General features: G+C 47.4%; 1 protein-coding gene across 1 annotated transcript; it reads right to left on the bottom strand.

Annotated features, from left to right (window-relative positions):
• Positions 1–576: 576 nt before the first annotated feature.
• LOC107389110 (transcription initiation factor TFIID subunit 4) lies at positions 577–14,893 on the bottom strand. The gene is made up of 15 exons (XM_015965059.3): positions 13,074–14,893; positions 12,278–12,432; positions 12,097–12,180; positions 10,069–10,245; positions 9,873–9,995; positions 9,693–9,782; positions 9,445–9,618; positions 9,241–9,316; positions 8,775–8,880; positions 7,181–7,350; positions 5,622–5,752; positions 3,432–3,557; positions 2,191–2,247; positions 1,937–2,059; positions 577–1,599 (listed from the first exon to the last, which is right to left on the bottom strand). The coding sequence occupies exons 1-15, from the start codon at positions 14,086–14,088 to the stop codon at positions 1,444–1,446; spliced, it is 2,763 nt and encodes a 920-aa protein (XP_015820545.3). The 5' UTR covers positions 14,089–14,893; the 3' UTR covers positions 577–1,443.
• Between the last annotated feature and the right edge of the window lie 523 nt (positions 14,894–15,416).

Genomic DNA, 15,416 nt, shown 5'->3' with positions numbered 1-15,416 from the left:
CTTGTGACAAATTCTTCCATCCATCCATCCATTTGTTTATCCAGTTATCTGTCATCATCCATCCTATCTGTTCATCCATCCATTTATCTGACCATCATCCATCCATCCATTTATCTGGCATCATCCTTTCATCTCATCAGCTTTAATGAAGTCGGTTCTGAACGATCTGGTCTCTGTAACAGCTGATCTGATGCGTTTGGGATTTTCTACCTGCTGATGTCATCTGTCACACCTCCAGTATTTCTCCTAGCTGTAGGAGAATGCTTGATTCACACCATCAGCCAATCAGAGTGCAGCTAGGCTTCTCACACTGGTTCTGAACCACGGAAACGCCCTGTGGTCCAACACAAGAACTTTAGGTCTAAATGCTCGGAAGGTGCTTCTGATGGGCTGGGTTCAGAACCAAATATGGTATCATTTGGACATCTCACCTGGCTCTCCTGCTCCAGTAGCATCAAAGCCTCCCGCTCTGCCCATTTAAGCGTTCTGGGTCACGACTCAAACAGGTCTCAGAGCAGGTCTGGACCTGCACCCAGACCCGGTTCTGTTGGCGTGTGTTTAGTGATGAGTTATGAAGCTTCTTCATTACTTTATTAGATTTTGTAGCAAAGGTACAAACAGGTGTAAAACATCTGGAGCTAAACCCAAACATGTTAAAGCCTTAAAAACCTTCTGACTGGATCAGAACCAGACAGTACCACTTCATCTGAGGTCCAGTCCAATGACAACCATGATAAAGAGGAGGACATCCAACCTGAGGGAGTGTCTGTGTCAATGAGTCATGTGACCCTGATGATGTCATCACTGTAGGTCAGATCTGAACCGTTCGGGTCAGAACATTTGTGGGTCATTAGATGCAGAAATGATTCTGATCCACTATGTTCTTGTCTGCTTAGTTCTGCTGACACGGTTCTGCTCCTTCTGTCAGCTGATTGATCAAATGATGCTGATTGGCTGTTGGACTCCCAGCAGGAAGTGGAACTTTGAGGTTTACACACACACACGACTGACACAGCCTCTCTCTCCTGTGTGTGATGAGTTGATCAGAACCAGAACCTCTAAAGATGCAAGCTGGCATTCTGATGAGGGGCGGGGCCACTCAGAAGGCACCTGTTCAGGTACAGCGCTATTGGGCGGTGGGGGGGATGTAGCAGCCAGTCAAAGGTCCACCTCACCTGTACCCTGTTGTAGGTCCAGATGTGGAGCATTCTGGTGTATCAGAACCAAAAGAACCGTCCCTGAGTGTGGAGAGAAAACGGATCATCAGTCATTGGTTCTGATCCAAATGGGTTTGAACAAGGGTTGAAAACGTTTCTGGTTCTGTTTCGATAAAGGTCCTGGTTCAGGATCTTGACTCCAAAGTCCAAACGTGTGTGGTTCTAGTTGGACTAGGGTGTGTTCAGTCTGAAACTGGACCAGAGGCGCTGGAACAGCAGAACCGGGTCACTTCAGCAGGGCCTTGTAGAGCGTCAGAGACCGAGCCGAGCTGCGGTCCTGCTCCAGACAGAAGATGAAATCCCTGAGGTTCACTCTGGTGATCCGCTGACGGAGCTGCTGACGGGGGGACTGGGTCACACAGGAACCAGAACCAGAAGCCACCTGAGGGAGGACAGACTGATCAGAACCCAGATCTGCTGATGACTCTGGACTGGTTCTACCAGGTCCTTTACACCAGCGGTTCTGAATGAAGTTTCTGATCACAGCTTTATAACAATGGGTCAGAATCCAGAACCTGGTGGTTCAGGACCAACTGTTCAAGAACCACCAGGTTGTGACCTCGCAAACAGGAAATGGTTCCGAGGATCTGTATTCTGGTAACCAGAAATCACATCCAGGAAGTCACCTGTCACTTCCTGGATGTGATCAGGAGACAGAACCTGATCCGGACCTCAGTGGGTATCCGACTCTGGGGCGGAGCTACACCAGAGTTTCGTACCTCCCCTCCACCTGTGACGGCATCTCCCGAATCCATCTTGCGTTTCTTTCGAGGTCCAATGGCGGCGAGCGCAGTAAGGTTCGCGTCCCTCTGTCTCATCTGAGCCAGTTCCTGCTGCTGCATCTGGAGACCAGAGACAGGTGAGGATACGTGTGTGTGTGTGTGTGTGTGTGTGTGTGTGTGTGTGTGTGTGTGTGTGTGTGTGCGTGCGTGCGTGCGTGCGTGCGTGCGTGTGTGCGAGTGTGCACCAGTACCTCTTTAGCCTTCTGTTTGAGCCGAACCTGCTCCGGATCTTCCTGTCGGGCCCGGCTCTGGAAGAGGAACAACGGTTTCAGCCAAAGGGAGGTCAACTGCAGTTCCCCTCTCATCCACTAGGGGCTGGCTCCAGAAAGGAGCTCGTTTCCATCGACTCCCATGCAAAAGACATGTTTAAAGCCAGAACAACTCTGAGGGGGTGAATTCTTTACATGTAATTAAATGCTTGAAATTATAAATTACATTTGATTGACGGGTAGCATGAGCTTCAGAGCTATAGCTAGCAGCTAGCTCCAGAGCAGGCCTCAGCCTCGACCTCACGCTAAGAGAGGGATGCTCCCATACTGATCACATGGATGGACATCAGTTTTCTATGTAGTTATAATCAACGCTACAGACTACATGATGTGGGAATAATGGAACACACAGGGTCTGGTGGAACTTGCCAATCAAGTGTTTTTCCACAGAGATCAGACAACTTTGATAAGTGGCCGATCAATCAGAACATCCCTAATCGGGCCATTTTGATTCTCTGAACTTGACCTTCAGTTGTGTCCTCTGTGTGTTCATGCTCGTAACAGGAGGGCTAGCTGTGGTGTTGGCACTAACAAACCATCCAAGAAGTCTCTGCTCCACTTTTAATCGGTAAATAAATTCTGTTTTTGCACCTTCAGTTGCTGGTTGAATGCAGTAGAAGGCTGGGCATTTAACATAACACTGCTCGGTCAAAAATGGGTTGAAATATAACTTGGTGGAAATTTGAGCTACGTGAGCTAATAGAAGCTAATGTAACGTGAACGCATGGCTCCCATGCAAGGCTGTAGCCGTCCTGGCTACCTGTGGAGCTTTCTGAGGGAGACCGCAGGAACTCCTGAACTCGGTGAGTTGATGGGTGCTTCGCTTTAGCTTAACCAGTTTTCTGGCTAAAAGCGCTCACCAAGCTCCCTTTGCTTTGGTTAGCTCAGTTAGCTCGTAGCTGGGGGAGTAATGGCTGACTCGCATCCTCAGAGCCTTGCTCTCAGCTCCATCTTTTTGTGATCAGAACCAACCACTATTCTTATGTAACCTATAGGTGACATGTCCATCATTGGTTTCAGCTCTCAGGACAGGTCCTCTGAGGTGGTACTGGTCCAGTTTAAAGATGATCAGCAGTACCAGGACCACCATGTGTCCTGGGAGAGCTCCTAAAATCTGGTCACTATGGCAACAGAGGCTAGAGGGACAGATGGCTGTGTGGTACCTTAGCAGCCTTCAGCAGAATCTCCCTCTCCTGCTCGTCTTTCCTCTGTTTTTCCATCCGCTCCAGTTGCTCGAAGAACCTCAGCTGGGAACGCACGTCTGACGTCTGCTCGTACCGCTCCTCATCCTGCCGGGAAACGAGGACTTTTACTGGTTAAACTGGGAGAAAACCAATGCAGCTCTGGATTCTAACAGGGCCAGTTCTCTCCTGTTAGCCTGGCCTGCCAGACTGGTCCTCCACACAGAGAACGAGTCTGGTTCCTCACAGGCAGAGAGGCACATGGGGGGGCGGGACTGGCCAGCTCAAAAATAACCAATCAGAAAAAAAGTTAGAAATGCTGACTGAACCGCGCGACACTGTAGTTTTTTAGCTGTAGTCAAAGATGGAGTCTGGCGACGGCGTTAACATCTTTCTTTAGAAGAAAAGCTTTTAGCGCTTCCTGGTTTGGTTTTAAAGACACGTTCAAGTCATTTACAACAGAGGGAAGAGCTGCAGCCAGTGCCACTTCAGATGCCATGTTTATGAGAAAATGAGCGTCACGGTGTGTGACGTACGCTGCTCAGCGCTGATTGGCTCGGTTAGAATTCTCAGGAGGCGGGGTTATTTGGATGGTAGAGTTCCCAGACCCATGCTTCTCTCCAACACTGTGAAAAATATGCTTCCAGATGAAACCTTTACTGGGTTTAGAGTAGAGGTGGGAAAAATGATCGATTCTAAGATGCATCGCGATTCAGCCGTGCATGATTCCGCATCGATGCAGCAACGTGACATAATGAGATTCTCTCCCTGTGTTTATGTCGGGGGTTGGCAATCCGCGGCTCTGGAGCTGCATGTGGCTCATCCATCCATCTGATGCGGCTCTCTGTGCTTGTAAAATAATGAATGGATATTTAAATAAAATGCTTTATATTTTACTGCATTAATTTTACATCTGTATGCCAATTCTAAATGTAAAGATTGTCTGCGTAAACCTGAACAGTTGCAACCTGGTCTTACTGTGAGACCGGGTTGACGCGTCACGCTTGTGCGTAATCATATCGGCGCTTCCTGAGCTGACGAGGATGTGAGATTCTGGGATTCTCCTCAGACGGCTCATGGATGTGTCGCCACATTGGAGACAGGAACAAGCGCTATTCAGCCAAAGTTTCATAATCAGGGAACATTTTCTAAGTGACAAGTCTCGCTTCAGTCGGAGGAATCTTCCTGCATGCGCTCTGGTTCTGCGACGCCCTGCAAGCCCCTCTCCACATCTTCAGCTCACTGTGCGCCATACGTACGCGCTGACAGCGAGCTGTGCTGAGCTCAGTGTCCAGCTCAGATGTTCAGATGGGAATCATTTCTTGAGTGATTTAGCTACATCTGCGATGTGCGAAACGAATAAAGTGTCAGTTCGTCTGCATTCTTTCTCCGTCAAAATAAACAGTTAAATACGGGAACTATCCGGTCAACACAACACAAGCCCTGCTTTTAACTGTTCTGTTTTCTTGTGAAAATTGTTGCAAAGAGATATAATTAAACTTGATTACCACCGGAGCCAGGCGCACTGCGCCGTTATCTCCGTCACTGTAAATGAGGGAAAAACAAAATGATCGGATCCTTTTCTGACCTTCCCCACCTACAAAGTTTAATTACAACAATCAAACGTGACAGAGCCTGGATTTGTATTCTGAACAGTCTAAACATGTTTTAAAAAGAAACGTAGGACAAAAGTGGCACCTGCTCAGTAAAACCACCAACAGGGTGAAAAATATCAAAATATTGTCGGCAGAGACGGGCTACAACTTCTGGATCCACTTTATATACATCATTTTATTGATTATCGCCTTATGAAAGATAACTTTGACTCCCAGTGTTTTGTTTACTGCGGGAAACGGGTAATAATGGCTCTTTGATGGGAACAGGTTGCCGACCCCTGGTCTATGTCTATGCGAGGACAATAAAGTTTTGAGGTTTTATAATTACTTCTGGGGACAGAGTTGCAATGACATGCGCACTGTGTTGCCCTCGCGCCAATTTAGAACAGAAAAGGTGGACAGGGATACAGGGCCAACATTACCAGTAATCAAAGATGTACCCGTTACATTTAAATCGGATGTCCGGGCTAATTTCGGTGTCGGCAATAGAAAGACCAGTATCGGTCGGCCTCTAATCTGATCCACGTTTCTTCCGCTCTGTGTGTCTGGTCCATACCTTTCCTCCGTCTGAGCGGTGCTGGGCGATGATGGAAACCTTTTCTAGCAGCGAGCGCAGTCTGGACTCAGCGGCGTGCGAGACCAGGTTCACCACATCCAGCGGAACCTCAGTGACCCCGAGCCTCTTAGCTGAAGACGAGAAACCAACAGAATCAGAACCAGGATCTCCGGTACTACAAAGACTCAGATGGATGTGAGTGATTGGATGTCTTCATGAGGGCCACTCAGACCTGGACCCATTCATGGTTCTGAAGATGAAAGCTGTAACTTTAGGATAAATTAGTAACTGAGTATTCTATCCAACTGAGTACTTGAGTACTGTGTTGTCCTGAAGCACCTGCTTAACAGCTGGTATTAGCAAAACTTTACTAAAAAATGTGCTAACGTGGTCTTAGTACTGCGGTACTGGTTACACGGTACTGCGGTATTAGTACCGCGGTACTGGGTATACGGTACTGCGGTATTAGTACTGCGGTACTGGTTACACGGTACTGCGTATTAGTACTGCGGTACTGGTTATACGGTACTGTGGTACTAGTACAGTGGTACTGGTTACACGGTACTGCGTATTAGTACCACGGTACTGGTTATACGGTACTGCGGTATTAGTACTGCGGTACTGGGTATACGGTACTGCGGTATTAGTACTGCGGTACTGGTTATACGGTACTGTGGTACTAGTACAGCGGTACTGGTTACACGGTATTGTGGTGTTAGTACCACGGTACTGCATATTAGTACCGCGGTACTGGTTACATGGTACTGCGTATTAGTACCACGGTACTGGTTACACGGTACTGCGTATTAGTACCGCGGTACTGGTTACACGGTACTGTGTATTAGTACCACGGTACTGCGTATTAGTACTGCGGTACTAGTCACACGGTACTGGTTACACGGTACTGTGGTACTAGTACCGCGGTACTGTTTACACGGTACTTTGGTGTTAGTACCGTGGTAATGGTTACACGGTGCTGGTTACACAGTACTGTGGTATTAGTACTGCGGTAATGGTTACACGGTACTGCGTATTTGTACCGCAGTACTGGTTACATGGTACTGTGGTATTAGTACTGCAGTAATGGTTACACGGTACTGTGGTATTAGTACCGCAGTAATGGTTACACGGTACTGGTTACACAGTACTATGGTATTAGTACTGCGGTAATGGTTACACGGTACTGCGTATTAGTACCGCAGTACTGGTTACATGGTACTGTGGTATTAGTACCGCAGTAATGGTTACACGTTACTGTGGTATTAGTACCGCAGTAATGGTTACACGGTACTGGTTACACAGTACTGTGGTATTAGTACTGCGGTAATGATTACACGGTACTGCGTATTAGTACCGCAGTACTGGTTACATGGTACTGTGGTATTAGTACCGCAGTACTGGTTACACGGTACTGCGTATTAGTACCGCAGTACTGGTTACATGGTACTGCGGTATTCGTACACTAAACACAGTTTTTTTGCTAATAAAAGATAGAAACAGTCTCAGGATGAGACTAAAGGTAAACGGTGACATCAGAACAACCCGAGGGACAGACTGACCCGTGTCCAGAATGCGGCGGTGCAGGAGGACTGGGGGCAGGAAGTATTCATCTTTACAGGATTGTATCTTGGTTCCGACAAGCTCGGAGCTGGTTGCTAAGATACGAGCATTCTCCTCATTCAGGTTAACGCCAGCCATGGACGCCACGTCGTTGATGTCATCATCATCTCTGTAAATGAAGGAAACCTCAGACATGAGCAGACCTGTGACCAGCTGGATTCCTGCTACCTGAAGCAGCTTGTGTTGAGTCCCAACCAGAAAGTGCTGAGCTGGTCTGCGGTAAGTGAGATGGGCGTTACGTTACCATGGTAACTTGTGGAACTCACCTGGTGCCCACTCGGCTGTATACAGGGTCAGTTTAAGGGGTTACCTGTAGTTATCTCAATCTGAACATTTCCTGTGAGGAATCAGCTGACCAAACCGTGTGGACTCAGCAGGTGTTCCATGTCAGTGCGGTCAGAGGAAGCCCAGGACCTCAGCAGAACCTCCTCAGCTGATGGATCAGACTCATTCACCCTTATATGTCCTAAGTGCATTTTTTTGTGCAGACAGGTGGATTTTTGTGGTTAATTTTGGCTATGCTACTGCAGTGTATCTTTTTTGGGGGAGAATGGGTATTTTTGGGGGAAATAAAAAAATCATTTTAAAAATTCCCCTACTGAAATTAACACTGAAATTATTTTATAGCGTTACCGCCCGTAGTGCATTTTTGTGCGCCATTGACTCCCATGTAAAACATTTTTCTATTAAGCCTAAACATTAGCGCGCGCATATATATATATATATATATATATATATATATATATTTTTTTTTTTTTTATTCTGTCTGGGTTCTCAGGGCAGTTATAGAATAGAATTCAACTTTATTGTCATTGCACATGTACAGGTACAGGGCAACGAAAAGCAGTTTGCATCCATCCAGAAGTGCTTTAGCCGTGATATAGATGTATTACAATATATATTAGCAATAATATAGATGTGTAAGTATATTACAGAAATGAATCTATTACGTATGTTATAATGTACACGGTATGAAGTATGTTATGAATATTCTATGATATTATAGACTCAATTTTGAGTTTTTTATGTTTTCCACTAGACTGCACATTTTTATTATGTATACCGGGGAAATAACTAACGCGGTCTTCAAATAAAAAAATTCAATGAAAATATTTTTCATGAACATTTATGACACTCCAATGTGTTGAAAATTCGCCAACCAAAACAAATCATCTCGACATAACACACAAAAAATGTGTGTTTTTTCATTTGTTTACATTTCTGGTTATGATCATGCACCTGCCATTAAAGGGGGAAATAAATGGGTTAAATCTCAGGAACGCACAAATATTTTATTATATTTTGTTAGCGCTAAAGCCAAGGATGAAATTCATGTAACAAAATTGGGAGTTATGAAATACTACACAATATTTCTATAGGAAGTTTTGTATGTGCATTTTTTTGTGCTCAAACACCACAAACGTTAGAAAATTAAAAGGTAATAAGGGTTAAGCTAAAGATCCATCAGCACTTCTCTGGTTCTGACAGAGAAAAGCACGTGAACCCGTACTTCTCAGATCTTGTCAGACTCACCTAAAGGTCCCGCCCCCAGGGTCGTTGAGTTTTTTCTGATTGGCCTGAGCAGCCAGGTGGGCAGAACTCTTGCCAGCTATAGCGGCTGGTCCTCGTAGGAGTGAAGCTGCAGGAGAAAGCACACCTGAATGTATGGATACACAATGTGGACATGTGTAATACACACGTGCACACACACCAGACCAGTGCCACCACAGTCACACTGATCTGAGCGTACGTATCTAAGCAACAGTCGTTTGAAGCACGTGTGTTTAAATCTCAACATGATGACATCACAGTTGTTTTTGTTGTCCAGTCAAAGTGTGACAGCCAATCAGAACTCTAATTCTCGCATTGAGAGGACAGTGATACTAGTGAAATGCACGAGAGGAAATAGGAAAGTAAATGTTTTTTGTTCTGTTGCCTGAGAATATTTCAGAAGCACAAACTCAAGCAGGTGTGTTCTGGTCGGTCCATCCAGGCTCACCTTGATGTCTGAACGGCTGACTGATGACGACAGGCGAGTGAGTCTGAATCGGTTGGACTCCTGGTCTGCCAGCAACCTGGAGAGAAGACACCATCACCATCATCATCATCATCATCATGTTCTGAACCGTGACTCTTCTCTGATCTGTCAGGGGTCCACCCTAACTGCTTGTATGTGTGCAGCAGGTAATGCTGCTGATCCTACCACAGCTGCTGCGTTTGTGATGGGCGGAGCCAGGCGGACGGCGCTGCCAGGCAGCTGTGGCCTGATGATGGTGGTGGTGGTGGTGGCTGCAGGGGTAGCTGAGGTGATGGGAGGAGCGGTGGCCGAAGACTGTTGGCTGTTGAGCAGAGTCTGGCGCAGCGCAGGGAGGCTTTTCTAGGGAAAGGATGAAAAGGTCAACATCAGCTCAGCAGCAGATGTGAGGAGGAGAGGAGGACGTGTAACCATACCTTCAAGAAGGGGACGAGGCAGGGCTGTGGGGAGGACTTCAGCTCAGCCTGCAGCCGAGACGTGAACTCCTCAGGCTCAATCTTTGCATCCTGAACACAACAACAAACCAACAGCTGAGATCTGGAGGACACGAGGACTAAAGACGGGATCAGGACACGTGCAGCTGGAGAGCTCCTTACAAGCAGGTCCTGGACCAGGGCCTTCACATTCTTGGATGTTTCCGGGGAGGTGGAATTTTGGGGTGTCAGCTTGATGAGCGTGGCCAGGAAGTTCTTACACTTTTTCACGTTTTCCTGCATTTCCTGTCAGACACAAAGATCTGTGTGAAAACTCAGCAGAGGCCATCAAAACCTGTCAGAACCAACAGAAGTTGACCTGCGACACCACAGTGACTCTGGTGATGGGCGTGGCTGCAGGAGGGGGTGCGGCAGTGTTGGCCAAGGGGGTGGGCTTTGTGACAGGTGACCCCCCCGCTGTTATCACTGTGGACGTCTTCTGAGGAGTCCCCATCTTCACAGACATGGTTCCAGTGGTTGAGGGAACCGTCAGCGCCTTCCAAAACAACAAACACCATCATCAGCATCTGTCCATCAGAATCAGAAACTGGATCAGCTGAGTGACCCAGAACTTTCTGGCCCTGAACATCCTGATCCAGGACCGTGGACATCTGGGAGGAGCTGGTCCAAAGCTTCGGAAAAAAGAACATTCTAAATTCTACAGGCGACCCTTCAGAGCAGCGGTCTCATTTATAAAACATTGCGTAGAATCTAGGGAAGGACAATATATCGGCATCAATATCGGTATCGGCCCATGTTAGTCATTTTTTACACATCAGTGTCGGTTCGATAAATAAAACTGGGCCGATATTAACAACTGATATTTTTTCCATCTCGTCTCCATTTGTTTGCCTGTTTCGGGGGGGGGGGGGGGGGGGTGTTATGTGTATTTGTTTAGTCATGTGACAGTGAATGAAATCATCTCAGAAGCGTTAAGTGTGTGCATGTGTGTGTGTGTGTGTGTGTGTGTGTGTGTGTGTGTGTGCGTGTGTGTGTGTGCATACATAATGATGTAAATTCAGCTTTAATAAGTTTCATTCTATATAAAATCTGCTGATTTTAGAAGCATCAATGTCAGTATATCGGTATCGGCAAATATCGGTTATCGGCCATAATGGGCTCGACACACGGGAGGCGACAAACGACCGCGATCAGCGAAATTTGTCGCTATCGCTTTTATTACCTGACACACGGGAGGCGACAAACGACCGCGATCAGCGAAATTTGTCGCTATCGCTTTTATTACCTGACACACGGGAGGCGACAAACGACCGCGATCAGCGAAATTTGTCGCTATCGCTTTTATTACCTGACACACGGGAGGCAACCCGCGGCAGCAGCAAAGCCGTCTACGCGTCCTGTTCCATGGCGAAATCGAAACTTCCGTTGTTTTGCTTGGCTGTGTCAGGTTGGAGGAAATTAAGGTTATTTAAGCGGTTCAGAGTTTAAAAAGTGGTAGATATGATGTTTCACAAGGTGCTGCTAGAGTTATGTGAAATCTTACTTCTGATTTTACTATATAAAACATAATAATAATCAACTTCTCCATGTTTGCTCGGAGATGTGCGGAGCATCCTGTCCGCTCATTGGTTAGTGAATGAAACCTCCGTTGATTGGTCCTCGTTCGAGCGACAGCGATGAAAAGTTGAAAATGTTTCAACTTTCTGGGATGGCGTCGCTGGGTCGTCCGTGCACGACACGTGCACGAGCGCAAAATTTCACACACACGTTTTTCTCGTTTCGCTTGGTAGGAGGGAGACCCGCGATTATCGCTTTGTCGCGCATGTCTCATTGAAAATGAATGGAGGAGAGGCGATGTCGCCTCCCGTGTGTCGAGCCCATAACAGTGATCTTAATATCGGTATCAGCCCAAAAAATGTCATATTGGTGCATCACTAGTAGAATCCTTACAAGTGATAATGCTGCTGGGATTCATACTCGCATCCTTCTCAGCAGCAGCACTGCAGGTGCTCTCCATGTCCAAAATGTGCGTAAGCCAGGGTCCTTAGTAAACTTAAAGTTGCGCACATTTTCCCGCTACGTTTTCTTCTATAAATCCCAAAGTTTACGTGGAAAGTTACTCACGCAGTTTTCCGACCCCGTTGTGTGCGTAAGCAGGCTTTATAAATGAGGCCCCAGGTCTGGATGCTCCACCCATCCATCGTTTATTTACAGAGCACGTTTTAAAACGCAGCGTTACAGCGGCACATACAAAGGTCAAAGGTCACAAATGCAGAAGGCAAAGCTAGGCTAGTGCAAACAACAGCCTAAGGGTAGGGAAGGCTACGGTAACAGGGAACAGAACCAGAACTGATGGACAGGTCAGTAAAACAACACTTAGACCCACCTGGACCGGGGGGGTGGAGGGAGACTGAACCATTCGTGTTGGGGGGGGGGACGCCAGACGGACAGTTGGAGGGGTTCCAGGCGCCTGCAGACGACAGAGAGGGCAAAAAAAAAAAAAAAAAGAGCTTTAAAGATCCGGCTGGACTAAGGTTCTGCAGACAGTTGTGACTGTACCAACTCACCGTGGTCGCCGTGCTGACACGGATGGTGGGCGCGGCCATTGATGCAGCTGGTCTTTGAGTGACAGCAGTTTGGCCCTGCTGCATCTTGGCCTGAGCCAGTAACTGCTGTGGGAGCACTAACAGCTGACCCGTCTCTGTCCGGAATAGAACCGTACCTGCAGTAAGCAGAGGACGAGCGCCAGTGACATCACATTCATGAAGGTCAAAACAGAGCCCTGAAATAGGTCTGGGGTGCCACGGATCCCAACACAGGTCCCGCTTTAAGATGGAGAGGTCACCTGAGGATGCTAATGAAACCAAGGCTGATGCACCAGGGTAAGACTGTGTGTGTGTGTGTGTGGACAGAGAGGGAGGCAGCTCGTTAAATGCAGCGCTACCCCAGATTTATTTAGAGGATTAAAACGTTTGAGATGTTCCATCTGGTTTTTGAGCGGGTCCTCTTACCTACAACAAACAGAACAGCGTTAATAAGAAAGAACGTTAACCACAAACCTCGCCATGGTGCATCCTAAACATATCTAGGCAAAAAATCCAAAGCGTTCCTCAAAATCAATAAAAAGCACAGAAGGATGTATATAGAGAGAAAGTGGGTGAAACAGTAACTAGCTGTGAAAAGATGTGAGGCTTAGTGATCAGTTGTGAGTAGACCATAGCAGCAAAGAGGTTAAATAAGATGGGAAAATAAAATGAACAGCAACCAGTGAAACTTCTACTAGCTCCAATCTGGTTCTGAAACATATACTCAGCTTGACCTGCAGGTTGACCCCAGGTGACCCCACAGAAGGTGTCTGCTCACCTGGAGGCAGCTGGATGGTGGCCTGCTGCTGAGGCCGGACCGCCAGCCCGGGCTGGGGGGCGGTTGCTCGGGTCGCACTGGCCACCAGTCCTGGTCTCTGCTGCTGGATGGAGGCAGCTCCCTCCACAGGGACCAGGGGCGATCTCACCACAGCCACAGCAGGCTGCACCACCCCGTTGATAGCAGGCTTGACTCCAGCTGGAGGTGTGCTGGTCCCAGTCTGGACCTGAATGATGGGAGACTGGGATGGAGCAGGAGGGGGTGTGCTGGTCAGGATCACAGAGCTCCCGGAGGGGGGCTGGCCGGCCACCAGCCCCTTAGTGTGCATCAGAGGGTTGCTGTGGTTCAGGACCTGAGAGGCAGACGGGCAGGGTGCAGCTTTGGGCTCTAGCCCGTTCTGAGCCGCTGTAGTCACCGGGGACTGGGGCGCAGGAACACCAGGTTGTGTGACTATGGACCCGATGACAGCGGCGCTCCCCGCGCTGACCCCACCGGGTGAGCTCGCTAACTTTCCAGCTCCGGTGCTGCCGTTCAAGCCCTGTAATCCGGGGGACGAGGTACGGATCGTCTCCGCGACGCTGGGAGCCGCGCTTGGACCCAGAACAGGAGTCCGGTGGAAGCTAGCGGTGGCGGGGAGCTGTGGGCTTAAAGTTACGGGTCCAGGTCTGAGCGGAACGCCCGCCGCCGGTAAGATGGTTCCCAATGCGTTAACGGCACCGGCGAGCCCCGGAGATGAGGATGGAGGGAGAGCTTGGCCAGGAACGGGCTCCCGGGTCGACCCCGCGTTCGGATGCCCTTGTTGCGGCTGCTCCGCGGACCCCACTTGGTCGAAGACTTTCCCTGAGAAATGTTCGGCAGCGGCCGCTGCTGCGTCTCGGTTCTCGTCCGTGTAAGAACCGGCGGGAGTTTTTCTGTCGCCCAACTGCGACTCCAGAGACCCGACGAGGTCGCTGACCGCCTTCTGGTCCACCTCGTCTGAGAGCACGTCCTCCAGCGGGTCGGAGGCTCCCGCCATCTTTACTGTTACGCCGTTGTGCAAATCGCTTTCTGGAATCTACGCATGCGCGACCGATCAGGCTGCATTTGAAGCATAGATGTAGAAACATAGACAATATATGACATAAGTCTACAGTTCGGTCTTCTCTTTTCATTTCCAAATGTATTTTTCTAAAGTGTAAACTTCAGTTTCAAAACTTCTGCGATGAACTGAAACTCTTCTCCTCACTCTCGTTAACGGAGAGAAGCTTTTAAAGCTTTAAAGGATTGAATGTGAACTTTTTAGCTCTTACTTTTGGTTTTTCTCTTACAAAATAAATTTATTCTCATTTCATCTTTCATTCATGTCTGATTAAGGTGTTTGATTTTATTGAAAGTGACATGTTTGTGTATTGTTGATCTGTGCTTTATTAATCATAAATGTAAAAAGTTTAGCTGTGTCCGCAGGTAAAACTAGAAAGGTTAAGAGATAGCAGCCAGGAGCCAGTCTGCGTCACGAGAATGTAAGATTTGTACGTAACAAAACAAGACGTGTGATAATTAGAAGATGTCAACGTTTTCTCCTCGATGAGCAACATTGGAATTCGCCCACATCAGTTTCTTCCTTTAGGGATGCTCTTCCTACGCCTGTGTGCATGTTTCTGTTTTCTGTCCCTGTTGACGGAATGCTCACCTGTTGGTGTGTAACCTGCAGTTAGACGCTCAGTAAACATCAGTGGAAGCTTATTGAATTGAATTAAATGACTGCATCCAACAAGTCGCTAAACCATGTTTGTAAAATAATGTCACAATCTGTTATTTTTCATTACACGTGTTAATCATGAGAAATAGAATATCTACTAAAAAAATCACAATGTAGTAATAAAAACACTATTTGGTATAAATGTTGTGTGTGTGTGTGTGTGTGCGTGTGTGCGCGCGTGCATGCTCTGTCTTCATCCCCAGTGTGTCATGGTGGATGGCTGCTTATACTGAGCAAGGATCCTCTGTCTAGAGGTTTCTTCCTGTTAAAAGGGAGTTTTCCTCTCCACTGTTGCTGCATGCTTGCTTAGCATGAGGATTGCTGTCAAGACTGACACAAGTCAGTGACTCGATGCAACCTGCTGGTTTCCTTATATAGGAAACTTACTGATTGGCTTAATGACCTGACCTGTATTAGAATGTTTACTGTGTGAAGGTCCTTGAGACGACTCTGGTCCTGATTTGGCGCTTTAGAAATAAACTGATTTGATTTGAAAGTGGATCTGTTCTTGATTTTCTTAGATGTAAAAACAGCCAAAATATCCTCCTTTAAACTATTTCATCATTGCCACACAAAGAGTAAAATCACAAGAGCTTAAAATAAAA

The sequence above is a fragment of the Nothobranchius furzeri genome, chromosome 4 (assembly GCF_043380555.1).
Source record: "Nothobranchius furzeri strain GRZ-AD chromosome 4, NfurGRZ-RIMD1, whole genome shotgun sequence".
Classification (NCBI taxonomy): Eukaryota; Metazoa; Chordata; class Actinopteri; order Cyprinodontiformes; family Nothobranchiidae; genus Nothobranchius; species Nothobranchius furzeri.
Note: the sequence above shows the minus strand (reverse complement) of the source record. Positions and strands in the feature narration are given on the sequence as shown.